Raw genomic sequence first — 21,916 nt, 5'->3', positions numbered from 1 at the left:
TAAGCCATAGCACCTCCTTCCCCTCCTTATACATTTTCTTTAAAAACTCTAAAAAACCCTTATATAACTGATCGATTATTAAAACTAAAAAAACAAATAAGAACAAGAAAATCTCAATTTTTTCCCATCTCCCTCTTGATGGTACAGTATATGCAGTGGTGGGCTGCTAAGGTGGAACATTGACGTGTGCTCGCCCAGTGTTCTCTCTAAATTTTTTTGGGGGTGGGCGGAAAAGTATAGTGTCTGAGCGGCAGTCCCTTCGGGACTGGGCGACACAGAAATAATAATAAAATTTCCCTCTCGGCTTCTGGGCAGGTTTGGAAAACTCTGAGTTGATGATGATTTTTAAGTGAGCGATTGCTCACCTGCTCAGCTTAGAGGGAACTATGTGCTCGCCCCCATGGCTCTGAGTGCTAGCGGAGTCCAGCACAATTCTTCTACTTCACCTGGGCAGGTGGCGAAATCGCACCCAGGCATGCAGGTGCGCCATGGGCACACCTGCGTCTCCGCACGAGATTTCACTACCTGCCCAGGTGCAGTAGCATAATTGCGCTGGACTCCGATCCATGGGGGTGAGCACACATCACTGTTCCACCATAGCAGGCCATCTCTGAGTATATGTTTACTAATTCCAGGTGCATTTTATGCTCCAAAAAATACGGTAAGCAGATCTGACATGATCTTCACTCAGAATTCCTAGATCACCTTCATAATCCTTAATTATGTGATAGCTGGATGGCCATCAGTCAGTTTCCCAATTCTACCTCTAAATAAAAATAAAATATGATGTGTAACAAGCAGGAAGAGGGAGATTATGATCCCGCTATATAGAGCGCTGGTGAGACCACATTTGGAATACTGTGTTCAGTTGTGGAGACCTCACCTACAAAAAGATATTGACAAAAGACGGGCTACAAGAATGGTGGAAGGTCTTAAGCATAAAACGTATCAGGAAAGACTTAATGAACTCAATCTGTATAGTCTGGAGGACAGAAGGAAAAGGGGGGACATGATCGAAACATTTAAATATGTCAAAGGGTTAAATAAGGTCCAGGAGGGAAGTGTTTTTAATAGGAAAGTGAACACAAGAACAAGGGGACACAATCTGAAGTTAGTTGGGGGAAAGATCAAAAGCAACGTGAGATAATATTATTTCACTGAAAGAGTAGTAGATCCTTGGAACAAACTTCCAGCAGACGTGGTTGGTAAATCCACAGTAACTGAATTTAAACATGCCTGGGATAAACATATATCCATTGTAAGCTAAAATACAAGAAATAGTATAAGGGCAGACTAGATGGACCATGAGGTCTTTTTCTGCCCTCAGTCTTCTATGTTTCTATGATATTCAAAGGATTTTTTTTTCTTTCCAGTAGCTTTGATGTGACCTTCCCAGTAAAAAAAAAATGTTGCCACTGTAACCATTGTTGGACATGATTCACTGGGCTGCTGATCTTAAGGGCAGGTAACTCAGGTAGCAATTATATATAGCAAGAAAGGCACAATAGATGAGGCTGGACCCATGCTAGCCAGTGCATTAAGATATCAGGAGTTTCAATCTCCCCAAAACTGCAGGGGGACATATTGTTCACCCTGAAAGCTAGGAAGAATAAGGGTAATTGTTTCATCCAGCTCTGACCAATGTGGTGCTATCCAGATACCAGGTACAATGTCCTGGCCTACAACTCCCAGAATTCCTAGTCATGTACACAGCAAATACTGTATTCTATTAAAGAAGGCTGATTTCATCATTCCGTAAGCCATTGTCTGCAAATTCTTGCCAGGTGTTGAGGAGCTTTTGAAACAAAGCAAAAAAAAAAAAAAAGCGCAACCCTGAGAAAGGAGGGAAAAAAAGCAGTCAGTTGGTCATTTCACAGCAGCCAATCAGAAAATGCCTTGCCTGCCTTAGCAACAAAGAGCACACCAATCAGAAGAGGGTAGGCTTTTAGTTTTGGTTTTCATTGGCTGTGGGGAGGGAGGGAGGGAATGAATAAAGGCAGCGGATGGAGGGGGAGGCTTAGGGAAAAAGATAGGAAGGAGCCTCTGCTTTCCTTGGCTGCTGACCTCTTTGTGTGCATGTGAGCTATATACCACCTTCCATGCTCCTCCCTCTCCGTACTAACAACTGATTGCATTGCTGCAGAAGGACCCCTGTGTGTCCATGGGGGCGGTGGGTGGAGGTGGCAGGGGGCTGTCTGGAATTGGGTTGCAAAAACAAGCCTCCAGGTTGAGATGCATTGTTGATATTGTCCTTTCAGTTGAGTGGGAGTGCTTCATCTTATATATTCTGGTCGATTAGCAAATTCTTCAGGGGCAGGAAATGGTGAACAAAGCCATGCTTTGCAACCTATAATCCATCAGCCAGGGCAGGAAATGAGCCGTTTGCATGGTCTGGCTTTAAACCCAAGCCACTTATCTTTTATTTATTTATTTTGCCCTCTGGGCCGCCTGTCTTTATTGTTCTATTCTTGTGGCCAACAGTAAACACAGATACGAGGAGAGGCTGCCTAAGATACTTGGCCTGTTCTTAGCTTTGGGCTCGAGCAGGCCATGCACACCACGATAGGGTTAATGCAAAGCCAGTCTTTGACAGATGCTTTTCCTGAACTGCTACCCACCCCTTTGGATGACTCACTCCCTTACCCCCCCCCCCCATCAGTTCTTTAAGCCAGAGACTGAGGGGGTTGGAAGTGCGTGTGGGGGGAATGTTGTTAAAAGTATCATCTGTTCTTAGCTTTGTTGCTATAGAGACCATACGGTGGTGATTCTCTTTATAGCCACTTTTTTTTTCCCCCTTCCCGATTTTGGAAACTTGTTGTCCCATTCCATATTCCGCTCTCCCTTCTTCTGAGCTGCTGATATAAAACAGTTTCCAGCAGGCTTTGCAAGGTTCTTCTAAGGGACGAGGATCTGCCGGTTTCTGAATAGCCACAAGAATTTTAAAAAATAGCTTGGAGTTAGTTATCTGGCCTCAGCGGCCCCTTTAACGTCTTGCCAACAATCTAGAGAGCTCCTTCAGCATTTGCTGGACAGGGCTCAAGTTCCAGGAGCTGGTGAGTCTTCCTAACTCTGATGTCATTTTTCTAATTCTGATTCTTGGTTGCTTCTTGCAACCATTACAAAAGGGGTTGTTTTAGCTCAGTGGCGGAAGGAACACGCATGCATTGCATAAGGAAGATCCCAGCTTCTAGCAGAGCTGTGAAAAACCTCCTCCCCGAAGAGAGAGAACCAGGAGTTATGTGGGAGTGGTGATCTGATTACTGAGGGGTAGCACCTTAGGTTCCTGTGAAATTCTAGCAGAATTAGCAGAATAGTCCTGTCTGTAGGGAGATGCTGGTTCTTCCTTCAGAGATGTCGCCTGTGAAGATGTTGTAGCCGATGGTGGCTTGTACTATCCATTGCACCACACTGGACTTCCAAGAAGCTTGAGGTTCACCCTTCTCTTCCCTATCCTTTCTCAACAGGTGGAAATGAAGTCATGAGGCAGGACCTTCTACAAGGGACTGGGAGAGAGAAGGGAGCTTGACATCGCCAACACAAGCCCTGAAGAGCCATGACGTCAACTGTACAGTCCCTGCGTTTCCCACTGCTTCCACATGAACCGGACCAAGACCGGACACATAGTTGTGATCAGGAGATCGAGAGGCACTATCAAGTAGTGCCCTCCGTTGTGTGTGCCATGTGCTGCCTCTTCGGGATCATCTATTGCTTCTTTGGTGAGTGTGTTGTTGGGGTGGGGTGGGGGTTTGGCTTGTGGATTATTCTAGATCTATAGAGCACAATTAAACGTACAGCGTGTGGATTCAAGTCGAATGTATTATTTCATTGTCTTTTTGGATATATTTTTTTGGTAATTTTTATTGATTTTTCATAAAAGACAGACAAGACAAACATACATTTAACATATCTATCTATCTATCTATCTATCTATCTATCTATCTATCTATTTATTTATTAATCAGATTTGTATGCCGCCCCTCTCCGCAGCCTCGGGGCGGCTCACAGCAATAATAATACAATGTAAACAAATCTAATATTTAAGTTAATTTAAAACCCCAATTTAGAAACCAATAATACATACTAGCATACCATGCATAAATTTTATAAGCCTAGGGGGAGGGAAAGTATCAATTCCCCCATGCCTGACGACAGAGGTGGGTTTTAAGGAGCTTACGAAAGGCTAGGAGGGTGGGGGCAACTCTGATATCTGGGGGGAGTTGGTTCCAAAGGGTCGGGGCCGCCACAGAGAAGGCTCTTCCCCTGGGTCCCGCCAAACAACATTGTTTAGTTGACAGGACCCGGAGAAGGCCAACTCTGTGGGACCTAATTGGTCGCTGGGATTCGTGCGGCAGAAGGCGGTCCCGGAGATATATAGGGGCTGCAGTTGCCCTACTCAAAATAGACGTCTTTCTAATACAGAAAAGAACAACACTAAAATTTGTAAGATCAATACAGAGAGTAGAAAAGAAAAATTTTCTCATATGTTTAAACTTTTCTTAGAAAAATCAAATACATATTACTTTATATTCCAATCATTTAGCATTCTTTTTATTAAACCATACATAAATCCTTTCCCAAATTCTATAAAAATCAGATTCTTCTTGATTATTTAAATAATTAAATCGTCTTTTTGGACCTTTGAATGGGCAATCCCACTTACAGCCAGTCACAAGTCGTATTAACTACCGTATTTTTCGGAGTATAGAGTATGAGACACACCTTAGATTTGGGGGAGGAAATTAATGGGGAAAATGTGCCTACTAGGTATTCATCTGGCTAGCATCCTTAGTCTGGTCAGCTTCAGCACATTACTTTATCCCCTGGTTAGGGGCTTAAAAAAAAACCTTGTTCAGAGAGAATAACAATGAAAATGTTATGAAAAAGCCTGTAAGCCGGGAAGAGCTGGGAAGATCATTAGCACCTTGTTAGGTTGGAAATAAAGTTATTCAGAGCAAGTAGAGTGATAGGGGGAAATCTTGCAAAGACTTAGGGCTGGAAAAACATTCTTCAGAAAGAGCAGCAATGAAAAAAGCTTGCAAGGTAGAAGTTGGGAAGATTGGTAGTACCTAGTTAGGGCTGAAAAAAAGCTTTCAAAAAAGCTACATTCAGAGTATAAGACACACTCAAATTTTCAGCCTCTTTTAGAGAGGAAAAAGGTGTGTCATACTATGGTATGTAGCATGACAAACTTAACTGATCATAGGGGAAAAGAGCAAATGTATTGTGTCAGCTCTCTAATTCACAATTAATCCTAGTCTCTCATTTAAACTTTTTATATGCTCCGTGGCTATGGAGGGGGAGGAAAATCTCCTCACACACCTGAAACACAGGAAGTGAGGAAGAAAGGTTCAGTCTCCTTTGATACATCTGGTAAAACTTAACAAATAACACCAAAGCTGGGGCATGACATATTCAGCCATTTTTTAGTTGTGGCTACCTGTGCACCAAAATAAATGGCTGTGTCCACAGATGTGGTCAGAGCTGACGAGGTGGTTGTATTGAGAGTTGCTTTTGTTTTTATCTTGTCTGTTGATTATGCATTAATTTTGTGTCTCTTGTATGTATGTATGTATGTATGTATGTATGTATGTATGTATGTCACATGTTTTTTTTGCTGAATTTGAAAATTAAGGGAGACTAGGATAGATCTATTTTGGCCTTATTTTGGCCTCATCAGCTAGCCATACCCACTGGGACTTGAACCTGCAACCTTTGCTTTGTAAGGCAGAGAATTATCCTCTAGGCTACAGTATCCAATCCCTTCATATAATATATGTTTAGTACTAATGTAATGAAACTCGGGTTTCTGAACTGTTCTGGCCAATACCCTCCTGTGGCTACATTCCTAACTATGGCAAACTCTTATGACTGAGTCCCTGGATAAATATAAAAAGCACTGAAAGGAAACATTCAGAGTGACAACTCTGTGCTTCCAATTACACATTACAGAAGATCTGAAATGTTCAAGGAAAGGATATAAAGTTTTCTTTTCATTTTTTTAAAATATTTTTTTATTAATTTTCATTAGACGGACAAACACAAACAACATTTAACATTTAAGGAGCTACCATTGCTCCTCTTATCGCAGAAGTCTAACTAATACAAAAAACCCCTAACTATAGTCTGATCAATGCAGAAATATAACATGCATATACTACTATGTTCTTGTTAAATTTAACTCTATATTCTTTATGTTAATTAATTTCTTATCTATAAAAATATCAAATACTTAAGCTAATATTAAAGTATAAAAAATAAGACTTTAAAGTTTATAATATTGCAAAAATACTCTATATTTATGTTATTTTTAAACTATTACATTCTATCTATCATTATCATGTTATAATATTTTTTTTAAATTCGCTTGTTTGGTATAACTTGAAAAGGAAAACCCTGTCATATTTATTTCTAAATGTTCACTCATATGTGTATACAGTTAACATTCAAATCGATATGTTCAAATAATTATAAGTTCTTACTTATATTTGATATTGGCTTTGGAGTTTTCATCTTTGGATATTGATATTAAGGCTTTAAAAATGTGGTAAAATTTAAGTTTTCTTTTTAAAACCCCAAATATCCCTTAGTATTCTATATATATAAAAGCCAAATTCCACTCACTCATCATGAAATCTCCAGAATGGTAAAGCCTACAAACTTGAAACTTGGCACGTACGTTCCCCTTGGCTTCTAAGTGCTCGCTAAGAAAGGATTTTTCAAAATGACTATCAGATTGTTAGTATTTCTTATACAGTATTATATTAATTAACACGCTCTGATGCTAAGGAGTTAGACTCCTACTCCCTCTCCCCACCTGAAAAGAACTCTGTTTCAACTACCTTATATTAACATGTTCTGATGCTATCCCTTCCCTAAACCAGGCATGGGTGTGGCCAGTGCTTGACTTCTCTGGCCTGCGGGCTAGGAGTTTATACATTCTACTCCCCCTCCCCACCTGAAAAGAACTCTGTTCCAACTGCCAGTTGTCTTATATTAAAACGCTCTGATGCTAAGGAGTTACATAGTCTACATAAATTTTCAAGCTTTAAAAGTCAATTTATCAAGATCACATAGGAATCCATCTACTAGCATGTAATAAAAGGTGTGCATGTGTAAAAAGAGAGCATGCAAACTGTCATATACATGCACAAATGCTCACAAACACAGCTCTCCAAATGGAATGAGAATCAGTCCGCTTTCCTAAAGCAAACAGTTGGGCAACCTATCCTATCCCCCTTATCACTCTCCTTTCATTCTCTCCTTAGGATACCGATGCTTCAAAGCAGTGATGTTCCTGACGGGGCTGATGTTTGGTTCCGTAATCATCTTCATGTTGTGCTACAAAGAGCGGGTGCTGGACACTCAGCTAAGCGTGGAGGCCTCTGTGGGCATTGGCCTGGGCATTGGCGTGCTCTGCGGGCTGGTCACCATGCTGGTACGCAGTGTCGGGCTCTTCATGGTTGGACTGCTGCTGGGGCTACTACTGGCTGTGGCTACGCTGGTAGTGATGGAGCAGTTCTACCACCCACCTACTGTCTGGATTCCCATTGGCTTACTGCTGGGGGTGGGCATGCTGTGTGCTGTCCTGACCCTACAATGGCAGCGCCTCTTCACCACATTGTCGACTGCCGTCTTTGGTAGTGCTGTCATGACCGCCACCGCTGACTACTTTGTTGAGCTCTTTTTGCTGCTGCAGTATGTTTACGAGCGTGTCAAAGTGGCACCTGCCCGGCCCATCTGCTGGTACAGCTGGGTCATCCTGGGTACTTGGCCGGTCCTGGCATTTCTGGGTGTCTTGGTGCAATGGAAAGTCACAGCTGAAGGATACTCACACACTGAAGGTGAGTGCGGTGTCATGGGGGTGGGCTGCTGCCCAGATGGGAGGGAACACAGTGGGGTAGCAAAAATGGAGCTCCACCCCAGAGCACCCAATGGGCACTGGAATAAGTTGAAAGAAAATGCAGGGCGTCCTGCATAAGCCACGGCCACAGTGTGGTAGTAAAAAATTTGGTGGCCCTTCACTGGGTAGAGAGCAAAATAGAAACATAGAAGACTGACGGCAGAAAAAGACCTCATGGTCCATCTAGTCTGCCCTTATACTATTTCCTGTATTTTATCTTAGGATGGATATATGTTTATCCCAGGCATGTTTAAATTCAGTTACTGTGGATTTACCAACCACGTCTGCTGGAAGTTTGTTCCAAGGATCTAATACTCTTTCAGTAAAATAATATTTTCTCATGTTGCCTTTGATCTTTCCCCCAACTAACTTCAAAATGGCTGAAAGCAGACAAATCAGCATTCAAATTAAATCAGGTTCTGATTAAAGGAGGCCTTGTATTGACTGGTGTTGCATATCATACTTGGTTAACCATGGTTTATTTAGCAACAACGATTTATTGGGGTCTCCTCATACACTAAGACCTACCTTTAGAAAGGATGACTTTTCCCGTTTTGAGGCCATATCCTCCTCCTTCAATCATTGCTAGGATCATAGTTGGCATCACAAAAAGCAGCAGGATAGAAACAGGTAGAATTCCCTTCCTCTTCTTTCTCAACAGATGGGAATGAACTCATGAGGCAGTATCTTCTACAAGTGACTGGGAGAGAGAAGGAAGCCTGGCATCACCACATACCCACTTTATAAGGGCTTAGTAAGGCCACATACTGCATTCTGATCCTGGATGAGGAGGCCGACCTGGCTTGTATTACTGAAACCTGGCTGGGCCCGGAGGGAGGTGTTCCTCTCTCTGAAATTTGCCCAGCCGGGTTTCAGATATGGCATCAACCTCGACCCCAGGGAAGGGGGGGAGGAGTGGCTATTATAGCCAGGGAGAGCCTTTGCCTGCGTAGACTCATTGCTCCGGAAATTGCGGGTTGCGAGTCTCTCTTGCTGAAGTTGGACTTAGGGGTTCAGGTGGGCTTATTTCTCATGTACCTGCCTCCCAGCTGCGTGTCAAAAGCCCTGCCTGTGCTACTCGAGGAGGTAGCCGGGTTGGCGGTGGAGTTCCCCGGACTCATTGTCCTGGGGGACTTCAATCTGCCGTCACTCGGCGAAACCTCTGGGCTGGCACAGGAGTTCATGGCCACCATGACAGCCATGGACCTGACTCAAGTAGTACAGGGTCCGACTCACGAGGGAGGGCACGCACCTGACATGGTATTCCTTTCCGAGCAATTGAGAAATGGTCTGAGACTAAGGGGCTTAGAAGCATTGCCTTTGTCATGGTCAGACCATTTTCTACTACGGCTTGACTTCCTGGCTCCAATCCTTCCCCGCAGGGAGGCGGAACCAATTAAGATGTTCCGCCCCAGATGCCTGATGGACCCAGAGGGCTTTGAGACGGCGCTTGGGGTTATTCCAGAGGCACTCATCCACAGTTCGGCGGAGTCTCTTGCGGAGGCCTGGAATACGGCTGCTGCGGAGGCTCTTGACCGGATTGCGCCTTTGCGACCTCTCCATGGCGCTAGACCCCGTAGAGCCCCATGATTCAACAAGGAGCTCCGGGAGTTAAAACGCCAAAAGAGACGTCTAGAGAAGCGATGGAGGAAGAGTAGGTCTGAATCTGATCGAACACTTGTAAGAGCTTTTATTAAGACTTACAAAGTGGCGCTCAAGGCGGCAAGATGCGCGTACCATGCCGCCTTGATTGCATCAGCGGAATCCCACCGGGCTGCTCTGTTTAGGGTGACCCGCTCCCTTCTTAATCAGGGGGGAGTTGGGGAGCCCTTGCAGAGTAGTACCGAGGAGTTTAACACGTTTTTCGCTGATAAAGTCGTTCAGATCCGGGCCGACCTCGACTCCAATTGTAAAACAGAGTCGACTGACAATGAGTCAGTCGAGGTGACTGGGGCACGTACTTGTCCACCTGTCTGGGAAGATTGATCTGGTGACACCTGATGAAGTGGACAAGGCCATTGGAGCTGTGAGTTCCGCCACCTGTCTACTGGATCCGTGTCCCTCCTGGTTGGTCTCGGCCAGCAGGGAGGTGACACGGAGCTGGGCCCAGGAGATTACCAACGCTTCCTTGGGGAGGGGAGTTTTTCCAACACTCTAAAAAGAAGCGCTCGTGCGCCCCCTCCTCAAGAAACCTTCCCTGGACCCAGCCGTACTTAATAACTATCGTCCAGTCTCCAACCTTCCCTTTACGGGGAAGGTTGTCGAGAAGGTGGTGGCACACCAGCTCCAGCGGTCCTTGGAAGAAGCCGATTATCTAGGTCCCCGACAGTCGGGTTTCAGGCCCGGTTACAGCACGGAAACCGCTTTGGTCGCATTGATGGATGATCTTTGCCGGGCCCGGGACAGGGGTTTATCCTCTGTCCTGGTGCTCCTCGATCTCTCAGCGGCTTTCGATACCATCGACCATGGTATCCTTCTGCACCGGTTGGAGGGGTTGGGCGTGGGAGGCACTGTTCTCCAGTGGTTCTCCTCCTACCTCTCTGGCCGGTCGCAGTCGGTGTTAGTGGGGGGTCAGAGGTCGGCTCCGAGGTCTCTCCCTTGTGGGGTGCCTCAGGGGTCGGTCCTCTCCCCCTTGCTATTTAACATCTACATGAAACCGCTGGGTGAGATCATCCAAGGACATGGGGTGAGGTATCATCAATATGCCGATGATACCCAGCTTTACATCTCCACCCCATGCCCAGTCAACGAAGCGGTGGAAATGATGTGCCGGTGCCTGGAGGCTGTTGGGGCCTGGATGGGTGTCAACAGACTCAAACTCAACCCGGATAAGACGGAGTGGCTGTGGGTTCTGCCTCCCAAGGACAATCCCATCTGTCCGTCCATTACCCTGGGGGGGAGAATTATTGACCCCCTCAGAGAGGGTCCGCAACTTGGGTGTCCTCCTCGATCCACAGCTCACATTAGAAAACCATCTCTCAGCTGTGGCGAGGGGGGCGTTTGCCCAGGTTCGTTCGCCTGGTGCACCAGTTGCGGCCCTATCTGGACCGGGACTCATTGCTCACAGTCACTCATGCCCTCATCACCTCGAGGTTCGACTACTGTAATGCTCTCTACATGGGGCTACCTTTGAAAAGTGTTCGGAAACTTCAGATCGTGCAAAATGCAGCTGCGAGAGCAGTCATGGGCCTACCTAGGTATGCCCATGTTTCACCATCACTCCGCAGTCTGCATTGGCTGCCGATCAATTTCCGGTCACAATTCAAAGTGTTGGTTATGACCTTTAAAGCCCTTCATGGCATCGGACCAGAATATCTCCGAGACCGCCTCCTGCCGCACGAATCCCAGCGACCGATTAGGTCCCACAGAGTGGGCCTTCTCCGGGTCCCGTCAACTAAACAATGTTGGTTGGCGGGTCCCAGGGGAAGAGCCTTCTCTGTGGCGGCACCGGCTCTCTGGAACCAACTCCCCCCGGAGATTAGAACTGCCCCTACTCTTCCTGCCTTCCGTAAACTCCTTAAGACCCTCCTTTGCCGTCAGGCATGGGGAAATTAAACATCTCCCCTGGGCACGTTTAATTTATACATGGTATGCTTGTGTGTGTGTCTGTTAGTATATGGGGTTTTTAAATCTTTAAATATTTTAATTAATTGGATTATTATGATTGTTTCACTTGTTGTGAGCTGCCCCGAGTCTTCGGAGAGGGGCGGCATCCAAATCCAAATAATAAATAAATAAATAAATTCAGGTTTGGTCGCCATGATGCAAAAAGGATGTTGAGGCTTTAGAAAAAGTGCAGAGAAGAGCAACAAAGATGATTAGGGGAATGGAGGCTAAAACATATGAAGAATGGTTGCAGGAACTGGGTTTGTTTAGTCTAAAGGAAAGAAGGACCAGGGGAGACATGATAGCAGTGTTCCAATATCTCAGGAGTTGCCACAAAGAAGAGGGAGTCAACCTATTCTCCAAAGCACCCGAGGGTAGAACGAGAAGCAATGGGTGGAAACTAAACAAGGAGAGAAGCAACTTAGAACTAAGAAGAAAATTCCTGACAGTCAGAATAATGGATGAATCAGTAGGACTTTTTGCCTCCAGAAGTTGTGAATGTTCCAACACTGGAAGTTTTTAAGAAGATGTTGGATAACCATTTGTCTGAAGTAGTGTAGGGTTTCCTGCCTAAGCAGGGGGTTGGACTAGAAGACCTCCAAGGTCCCTTCCAACTCTTCTTGTTGTTGTTACTTTTAATGGTATGATTCAGGGAGGCCACTTTCTTTGAATTTTAAAGCGTGAACATTAGAGCAGCTAATTTGGGCAATGAATCTTGGATCATTCTGGCATCATCAACATTTCTGTAAAAGTCAAAGCTTTCTGACAGGTGGGGTTCTGCCCTCCATCTGATTCTTGTGTATCAGTGGTTCTCAACCTTCCTAATTCCAGAACACTTTAATGCAGTTCCTCATGTTGTGGTGACCCCCAACCATAAAATAATAAAAATATTAGGAAACCCAATGGTGGGTTCTAACTTACCTCACTGCCAGTTCACTTCCTGCTGCACTGCGTGGCTACACTTTGTGAGCGTGTGCGTGCTTTGCGTGTGCACACATGTGCAGTGCTGAATTTAAAAAAAATTTCCCCCACCCCAAAAGCCAAAAACAAAGTGGTGACACATGTGCAGTGCCAGAAATTTGGCTTATGCGCATGCTCAGAAGTTCCCATGATACAGATATATATTGAGGGGGGGGCTAGTAGTTTATTTGCATGTGGGTGGACCTGCCTGGAGATGGATGTGTCTCGGTTCCTCAGACCATCGGAAATAATGTGTTTTCCGATGTTCTTAGGCAGAGGTCTTCAAACTTGGCAACTTTAAGACTTGTGGACTTTAACTCCCAGATTGGAGATTTCTGGGAGTTGAAGTCCACAAGTCTTAAAGTTGCCAAGTTTGAAGACCTCTGGTCTTAGGTGACCCCTGTGAAAGGGTCGTTCGACACCCCTCCCAAAGGGATCACGACCCACAGGTTGAGAACTGCTGCTGTATATTTATTTGTTTGTTTGTTTGTTTGTTTATTTATTTATTCATTTATTTATTCTTTGTCCAATATACAATACATATGAAAGAGAATAGACATTAAGTTGTATATATAAAGATAGAAAGTAAGAAAGAAGAGAAGTAGAAGGGAAGGAGAGAAAATATATGAGAGATGAGATAAGGAAAGACAATTGGACAGGGGACCAAAGGCACACCAGTGCACTTATGTACGCCCCTTACTGGCCTCTTAGGAACCTGGAGAGGTCAATCGTGTAGAGTCTAAGGGAGAAATGTTGGGGGCTGGGGGCTGACACCACTGAATCCGGCAACGAATCCCACGCTTCGACAACTCGATTGTTAAAGTCATATTTTTTTACAGTCAAGTTAAACAGTGGGACTGGATTTAATACAGCAGATGGTAGTTGGGCCTAGACTTCCTGATAATAGCGGCTGGCATTGTTTTTATTAAAGTTATCTTTTGCCCAAGGCAAAAAAGAATTGCTTGTCACCTTTTTTTTTTTTATTGTCAAAAGCAAGGAAGAAGTAGCATTGATAGAGTCCAAGCAATGCTTCTTTCAGATGTGGCCTGTTGCATTTCCTACCCTAAGGGCTTGTTCCAAGATTGCAAAAGAATAGAAGAGAACCAGAGGATTCTCTTGTAGTTTTGACTTAGTGTTCGGAGGGCCATCTCGCCATCTGTGCTTCCTGCGACTCTTCTCAAATACATCAAGTTTTTCTCTTTGCCGCTGTGTCCTTCATTACAGCATAATTTGCAAAGTTGCTGTTGAAATTGCATAGCCATTTTTCCTTATTCTCGTTTTTGTCTTTTACAGATTTGTCATGCTTTCAAGCCAACTTAGCTATGCAATGCATTTTATTGGGATTGCCATTGAAAAGGTTCCGTAAATAACAACAGGTGCACATACCACAGCATGTACTGCTCACCTGTGCAAGGAGCAGGGGTCATATTGTATATGCCTATAGATCTGCACGTCACATGTGTGTTTGTGCGCGCGTGTGGCTCTATTGGTTACTGATAGGTATGAGTTAAAATATTACTGTAGCCCTTTGAAGTCCAAAAATGACTTAGGACTTGAATATCTGCTTTTTCTGATATGAACCTGCATACTTGCTTAGATATCCTGAGGCTCTTCTGAAAATGACCCTAGTGCTTGGAACTGTATTGCTGAGCATGAATAAAAGGATCTTTTATTTTGTGGCTCTTGGGTTAAACAACATGTTCCTCAAAAAGTTAAATAACTCCCAGGCTCTCAGTGTTTTAGGAGTGGATACAAATCTTTCATTATGTTTTCATTGTTAACTATTTGAGGAATGATTTTTTTAGTGCCATTGATTGTATATTCTTTTACAATGTTGAATTTAAATCTTTCTCTTCATTTGTAATTGTTTCCAGCTACCTTGAGCGTTGAAATAAAGGCAGGAATATAAATTGAAGATCAAAATGAGATTGGAACTAAGGCATGGTTCCTGATATGGCTACATGTCTGTACTAATATAGTTTGAAAAATACATTTGTGACCATAAGATTTATGTAGAATCTAACTTTAAAAGCATATTGACGTGAATGTCAACTGAACGCTCTCAGTGTCAGTGGCCTTAGGGTTGTTGTTGTTTAGAAAAAAGCCACACTGATTTCATCCTGAAAGGCAATATTTATTTATTTATTTTATTTATTTATTAGATTTGTATGCGGTCCCTCTCCGTAGACGCAGGGCGGCTCACAACAGCAATAAAACAATTCATGACAAATCTAATAATTTAAAAACATTAAAAAAAACCCGTTATTAAGCAGACATACACACAAACATACCATACATAAATTGTATAGGCCCAGGGGAGATATCTCAATTCCCCCATGCCTGGCGGCAAAGGTGGGTTTTAAGGAGTTTACGAAAGGCAAGGAGGGTGGGGGCAGTTCTAATCTCCAGGGGGAGCTGGTTCCAGAGAGTCGGGGCCGCCACAGAGAAGGCTCTTCCCCTGGGTCCCGCCAAACGACATTGTTTAGTCGACAGGACCTGGAGAAGGCCCACTCTGTGGGACCTAACCGGTCGCTGGGATTCGTGCGGCAGAAGGCGGTCCCGGAGATATTCTGGTCCGATGCCATAAAGGGCTTTATAGGTCATAACCAACACTTTTAATTGTGACCGGAAATTGATTGTATGCTTTCTATTAGCATCAAATGGAAGGAATGCCATTTTTCCTTTCCATTTCTCTGAAATATGCACGAGTCCTCCTCAAATAAGTACCCAGCAATTAATTTGGAACAAACTTTAATATATGATTAAAGCTTAACTTGATTAATCACAGTAATTAATCAATTACTATTTTAAAACTTTTATTCAGATTTTATTCAGGACCGTATATTTGCCTTTGATAACTAAGCTACATTATTACGTGTAAGTAGCTATAATTGCAACTTGTCATCCTTCTTTTTTATAAATCCAATTTAGGGGAAGGCAGCTGATGCTGGTGACAGCGGAATATGCTTAATTCTTTTTCTATCCATTTCCTCCATGTAAATCCCTAATATCTTTTCTCCCTGAACTTTAAATGCGTACAAACAGTACATATTCATTAAAGATTCCCCATATAATTCCAGCAGAATTTAAGATTGGTTAGACTCAGTGGTTCTCAACCCGGGGGTCGGGACCCCTTTGGGGGTTGAATGACTGTTTCACAGAGGTTGCATAAGAGCATGGGAAAAGACAATTTTCCTATGGTGTTAGGAACTAAAGCTTCTATTCTGGTGCTTTGGAACATATTTTTACAATCTGACCAATCAGGCTTTTACAGTGGGGGTGTCCCTCTGACCTTGCTGCCAATCAGTTTAAAGCTCTGTTGGGAGAATGAGCGCTAGACTTATGGTTGGGGGTCGCCACAACATGATGAACTGTATTAAGGGGTTGGGGTATTAGAAAGGTTGAGAACCACTAGGTTAGAGATTATGGTGTGAATGGAGATGACCTAACCAGGATGAGCCTTTTCTAGCAGGGCTGTGTCAGTTAGTGGCTGATCCTGGAAAGAGGCCCACCAAGCCGAGTACCTGGTCTCCAAGCTATGGGGACAAAATCCCTTTCCTTGGTCAGGCCAACTCATGCCTCAGAACATGTGTCAATCATCAACTTACCTAATTTTTCTTGGATGTCAGCTCTGCCTTTTTATTTTCATTTAAAAACAGAAATCCACAATAAAAAAACTTTCAAAATGGCTGCACTCCCTCATTGGAGGGCCAACCTTTCATCCTGTGGGGGTCTCACGCCACACTCTTCTTCCCTCCCCATAGTGATTATCAGTCGGCAGCAGCGTCGTGTGCAGTTGATGCGGATCAAGCAGCGGGAAGAGCGGAAAGAAAAGAAGAAGAAGCGGCCGCATCCTCACCCCCACCTGCAACATAAGGCCCACCCGCCTGAGCCAGCCTACCGCCGCAAGCCTAATCCTGTGCGTCGATTTGATGGTGATGTGCTCTCCCCAGTGAGTAAATGCCAGGGACTTCCCACACAGCGGCAGGGCCATAGGGATCTTAGCTGAAAACTGCCATTAATATAGGGTGGAAGGAGCTGCTGGAGGAAATGAGCTTGTCTCTCATTTTTTTCCTTCCAGGCCTCTTGTATTTCCAACACCCTGTTTGCTATTTGTGAAGTATTTTCAGAGTGTGCCCCTAGTTCTTCACTTTTTCAATGGATGCATTTCTGCATGGACTACTTTCCTACCCCTGCCACCACCAGCAATTATCTGGTATTTTATTTTATTTTATTTTATTTTATTTTATTTTATTTTATTTTATTTTATTTTATTTATTATTTTATTTTATTTTATTTTATTTTATTTATTATTATTTTATTTATTTTATTTTATTAATTTTATTAATTTTATTTTTTATTTTTATTAATTTTATTAATTTTATTTATTTTATTTTATTTTTTTATTAATTTTATTAATTTTATTAATTTTATTTTTTATTTTTGTTATTTTTTTGTTATTTTTTTATTTTATTTTACTTTATTTTATTATATTTTAGATTTTACATTTTAGATTTTACATTTTACATTTTAGATTTTACATTTTAGATTATTTTATATTATTTTATATTATTTTATATTATTTTATATTATTTTATATTATTTTATATTATTTTATATTATTTTATATTATTTTATATTATTTTATATTATTTTATGTTTTATGTTTTATATTTTATATTTTATTTTGTTTATTTTATTTTGTTTATTTATTTATTTAATTCGACTACTATTCCACCCAATCCTGAACGACTCAGGGGAGCTCACAATATAAAATTACAAATACAATAAAAAGAAGTCAAATATACAGTCTAAAATTATAAAACCCTGATTAAAACCCATAGTTAAATTATCCATTCAGCATACATGCATACCATTCATACAGTTTGGCCATGATAGATGCCATTTCATGGACCCCAGGCCTGCCGGCAAAGCTAGGTCTTTGTGGCTTTACGGAAGGCCAGTAGGGTGGGAGCAGTATAGACATCAGTGGGGGAGTTGATTCCATAGAGCCGGGGCGGCCACAGAGAAGGCTCTCCCCTGTGGCCCCACCAACCTGCATTGCTTAGTCGACGGGACCTGGAGGAGGCCAATTCTGTGTGATCTTATTGGTCTCTGGGAGGTGTGTGGCAGACAAGGGTCCCGTAAATAGTCTGGCCCTGAGCCATGTAGGGCTTTATAGGTAATAACCAACACCTTGAATTGTCCCTGGAGACTAATAGGAAGCCAGTGCAGCTCGTGGAACGTAGTCGTTATATGGGTGTACCGAGGTATACCCATGATAGCTTGTGCGGCTGCATTTTGAGATGTAAGGAAAAAAAGGGAAATGTGAAGATCCCAGACCCATTGGCTACCTATGAATTGATACCTTTGCACTAATGGAGGAGTTGCATGTTTAAAGAGATGGTGTTCAGAGAAAATACATACCAGTTGTGACTTTGGTGGTTGCATTTGGAAGACAGGAATGGGAAAGCATCTTTCTAACTCTTCAAAATATATATTTTAACCGATGAGGAATGTCTTGCATTTTACCAATAGTGTTGTGATAAGGAACCTCTCCCTGCCCCAAATTAAAGTACTGTACTGTATTTTTTAATGTATAAGACACACTGGAGTATAAGACGCAGCTTAGTTTTGGGGAGGAAAATAGGGAAAAGAATCTGCTTACCAGGTATTCATCTGGCTAGCGTCCTTAGTCTGGTCAGCTTCAGCACATTATTTTATCCCCTGTTTAGGGCTTTAAAAAACCTTATTCAGAGAGAGTAACAATGAAAGAGCTTGCAAGCCAGTAAGAGCTGGGAACATTGTTAGCACCTGGTTAGGGCTGGAAAGAAACATTTGGAGCAAGTTAGAACAGTAAAAAAAAACCCTGCAAAGACTTAGGGCTGGAAAACATTCTTTGCAAAGAGTAACAATGAAAGAATCTGCAATGTAAGAACTGGGAAGATTGTTAGCACCTAGTGAGCACTGGGGGGAAAAAAGCTTTTAAAAAAAGCCACATTCAGAGTATAAGACGCACCTGAATTTTCAGCCTCTTTTAGAGAGGAAAAAGGTGCGTCTTATATTCTGAAAAATATAGTAAATACATATAGAATAGAATAGAATAGAATTTTTATTGGCCAAGTGTGATTGGACACACAAGGAATTTGTCTTGGTGCATATGCTCTCAGCGTACATAAAATAAAATATACATTTGTCAAGAATCATGTGGTACAACACTTAATGATTGTCATAGGGGTCAAATAAGCAATGAAGAAGCAATATTAATAAAAATCTTAGGATATACGCAACAAGTTATAGTCATACAGTCAACATGGGAGGAAATGGGTGAAAGGAATGATGAGAAAAACTAGTAGAATAGAAGTGCAGATTTAGTAGAAAGTCTGACAGTGTTGGGGGAATTATTTGTTTAGTAGAGTGATGGCGTTCGGGAAAAAACTGTTCTTGTGTCTAGTTGTCTTGGTGTGCAGTGCTCTGTAGCGACGTTTATAGTGAGCTTTCCATCTAATAATGATATACATAATTATGCCAGCCAATGTTTGTTGACACTTTCGAATTTCAGCTAACTGGGAAAAAAATGTTATTTTCTTTCTACAAGCCACTGTGATCCTTCTGCTAATGGGATATAGTACCTAAATGCAGCAAATTGCAGCTTGTTTAAAATGGTAAAACGGGTGAAACCTCCAGCAGTTATAGGCAATAGCAGTAATGCAATAATTACTGATAGCTCAGAGATTATGCAAGCCTTCTCCCAAGCAGATCAGGAGGTGAAGCTGGACTTACCCAAAGCATTTGGAGCAAGACAGCAAAGCCCGTTCTTCCATATAATAAAATTTCAGCGAGAAATAGGGGTATGAAATTTTATTTTTTTAATCATTTTAAAATATTTCTTATTTTTTTTCTTTTTCCCAGAGCTACATACAGAGCTTCCGAGAACGGCAGACAGGTTCTTCTCTGAATAGCCTGCTGGCCAATGCTCATGCTGCCATTGACATAGACTATGACTGCGGCTCCACCGTGCCCCTAACCACCGGCTCGGGTCCTGCCATGAGAGTATAGACCAGCACTTCCCCAGAGAATACAAGTGCTGTCTCCGGTGGTCACCTGGGCCAAGCCACGTGGCTAGAACTAGCATCTTGGTTACCACCGGGACCTGAGAACATTCTTCACTGGTATTTGCAGCCTACGCGCAGACACATTTCAACACCTCTCGAACCGCTAAACATAAGTGGAATTTTTTTCCTAGTGCTTCTAAGCCATCATGCAACAAGGGGGTGAGGAAGGAGTTTGAGCAGGTGCTCGAGGCAAAGGGCTTGAGCGAGATCCGGCTGTAATTCACACCTGTTCATAAATGTGAAATGCAGGATTTGGGGCTGGGGGGGCTGGGGGGGAGGGAACTAAGGAATCAATTACTCCTCTGGAACAACCCCAATAAGCAATGACGACGTTTTCCTACCCATCACTTCTGGAGCGGGCCTCAAAAGGAAGGACCTGTTGGATGATTGTGTGTTCCTTTGCCACAACTTCCTTGCCCTACAGACTGTCTTTGCGTGCACCGACCGGAAGGACTGTTTCGCGGCGCAGGTGCCAGGGTGTCCTGTTAGCGGAAGCTTACGACTCAGTTCACTCCAGTCTGGTGGGAACCAGCCAGCTCAGGGATATGGGGCCCTCTGGCCCTGGGCCCCTTGCCCGTACCAGTGCCTGGCATTCTGTTCAAATGCGTGAACTCAAGGAAGGAATGGGAGGAGGGTGGGGGACTGGCAACCTGGGCTGGGCTTTGTCACTGTCGAAGTATGCAAGTGTGAGTGCGGGTCCGTGTGCGTGTGGAGAAGATACGGAAACGCGGCTGGTATCCAGGCAACCAATCTTGTTTGGATACCCCTTCTTCACTTCTGATGCTGGCAAGAGCGTGAGGTAGTACAGTAGTAGTGGAGCCGGAGAGGGGGAACCCATGTACATAGTCTTGTGAGAGTTATTTGTATTAATTTATTATTGAGCAAGAGTTGGGCCGGAGAGTTTTGCCAGATCCAGAAGTTGGATAAGGAAAAGGAAACAGGGCCTTAGGCCCAAACCATCTTTTCCTATTTAAATCTCACAAAAACTGGGGGAGAATAGAGAAAGAAGTATTTCTCCTGCACTGCCGGGCAAACTTTAGCAGGCCCCACATTTTCAGTTTGGACTTCCACTATTGTCTCCGGGCCTAGGGCTTGCTCAATATCTCCAACTTTAAGGAAACCAGAAGGGGGTGGGGAGGATACATCAGCCATTTTTTTTAAAGGGGTGGCAGATAAGGATCCAGCAAGGCTTCTCTCCATTGAGAAACTGCATGTGTCTTTCACCGGTCATCACCGTTGTCACCCCAGAAACTTTGCACTCTTTGTTTGTTTTGTCTCTCTCTTTTTGTATATGTGCCAAACGCTGCCAGGCTGTGGCTGCGCAAGTAAAAAAAAAAGCCTTTTAGGAGTAGTGCTTCCATCAATGAATGTGCTGCAAGCATCAAACTCGAACCAAGCCGTGTTACTTACCTGTGCAGATAGGACTGGAGACTAGCGAAGGCTTAATTTGGAAGGAGAATGAGGTCACCTACATAGGGGTGAAATACTCCCGGTTCGCTTATGCCTGTAGTTCGTTGGCGAGCCAGTCACAAAGGCAGCACAGGGCCCTGGACACCACCGTTTGGATTCTTTTACCCTCTGCACATACACAGAATGCTTTGCACATGCGCAGAGAGTAAAAGAACCCAAATGGTGGTATCTGGGCAGGTGTGCGGAGCCTTACACTGCTTTCACAGCTGGCTCTCCGACAACCTACAGGCATGAACAAATGGGGCATTTCGCCTCTGAACCCACATCTTAAAACAACATTTGTAGCAGATATAGCCAAAGAGCAATCTTGAAGTTCTGAAGTTCTCCTTTGAAGCTTTCCTACTTTATTGGTAAAGGTATAACACACTCCAGACAATTGCTTTAAATTATCCTCTTTGTGTTTTTCCTCCAAAGGAATCTCTCTCTTTGATTTCAGATCATCTTTAAGGAATGGGGTTTAGAAATACACATAATACATATAAAGTTATACTGCACACACATATATGTACTGCACATACCTAGGCATACCCTAACCCAGTGATGGCGAACATATGGCATGGGTGCCACAGGTGGCATGTGGAGCCATATCTGCTGGCATGCAAGCTGTTGCCCTAACTCAGCTCCAACATGCATGTGCACACTGGCCAGCTGATTTTCGGCTCGCATGGAAGCTCTGAGAGGGTATTTTTGGCTTCTGGAGGGGCCCCGGGAGGATGGAGAGGGCGTTTTTGCCCTCCCGAGGCTCCAGGAAGGCTCTGGAGCCTGGGAAGGGTGAAAAACAGGTCTACTAGGCCCATCAGGAGTTGGGAAACATGCTGTCTCTGGCCTCAGAGGGCTTCTGGGGGGGCAGGGGAGGCAATTTTCA

General features: G+C 43.5%; 1 protein-coding gene across 4 annotated transcripts; it reads left to right on the top strand.

Moving 5' to 3' along the window:
- Positions 1 to 1,949: 1,949 nt before the first annotated feature.
- On the top strand, positions 1,950 to 20,929 carry TMEM198 (transmembrane protein 198). 4 transcript variants are annotated; one of them, XM_070728542.1, is made up of 5 exons: positions 1,950 to 2,078; positions 3,465 to 3,716; positions 7,266 to 7,841; positions 16,231 to 16,418; positions 19,379 to 20,929. In XM_070728542.1, the coding sequence occupies exons 2-5, from the start codon at positions 3,554 to 3,556 to the stop codon at positions 19,523 to 19,525; spliced, it is 1,074 nt and encodes a 357-aa protein (XP_070584643.1). In that variant the 5' UTR covers positions 1,950 to 2,078; positions 3,465 to 3,553; the 3' UTR covers positions 19,526 to 20,929. The 4 variants fall into 4 exon arrangements, with proteins under 4 accessions (XP_070584643.1, XP_070584658.1, XP_070584651.1 ...); XM_070728557.1 differs by having other exon boundaries at positions 1,970 to 2,078; positions 16,231 to 16,385; XM_070728550.1 differs by having other exon boundaries at positions 1,989 to 3,053.
- The last annotated feature ends 987 nt before the right edge of the window (positions 20,930 to 21,916 follow it).

This window comes from Erythrolamprus reginae, chromosome 1, assembly GCF_031021105.1.
Source record: "Erythrolamprus reginae isolate rEryReg1 chromosome 1, rEryReg1.hap1, whole genome shotgun sequence".
Lineage (NCBI taxonomy): Eukaryota > Metazoa > Chordata > Lepidosauria > Squamata > Dipsadidae > Erythrolamprus > Erythrolamprus reginae.
The sequence above is the reverse complement of the archived record's forward strand: the minus strand, read 5'-3'. Positions and strand labels throughout refer to the sequence as shown.

Coding starts and splice junctions, on each gene's coding strand:
- TMEM198 (XM_070728542.1), top strand. CDS start 3,554: ATGACGTCAACTGTACAGTCCCTGCGTTTCCCACTGCTTCCACATGAA. Junction 3,717..7,265: donor GATCATCTATTGCTTCTTTG/GTGAGTGTGTTG, acceptor TTCTCTCCTTAG/GATACCGATGCTTCAAAGCA. Junction 7,842..16,230: donor AGGATACTCACACACTGAAG/GTGAGTGCGGTG, acceptor CCCTCCCCATAG/TGATTATCAGTCGGCAGCAG.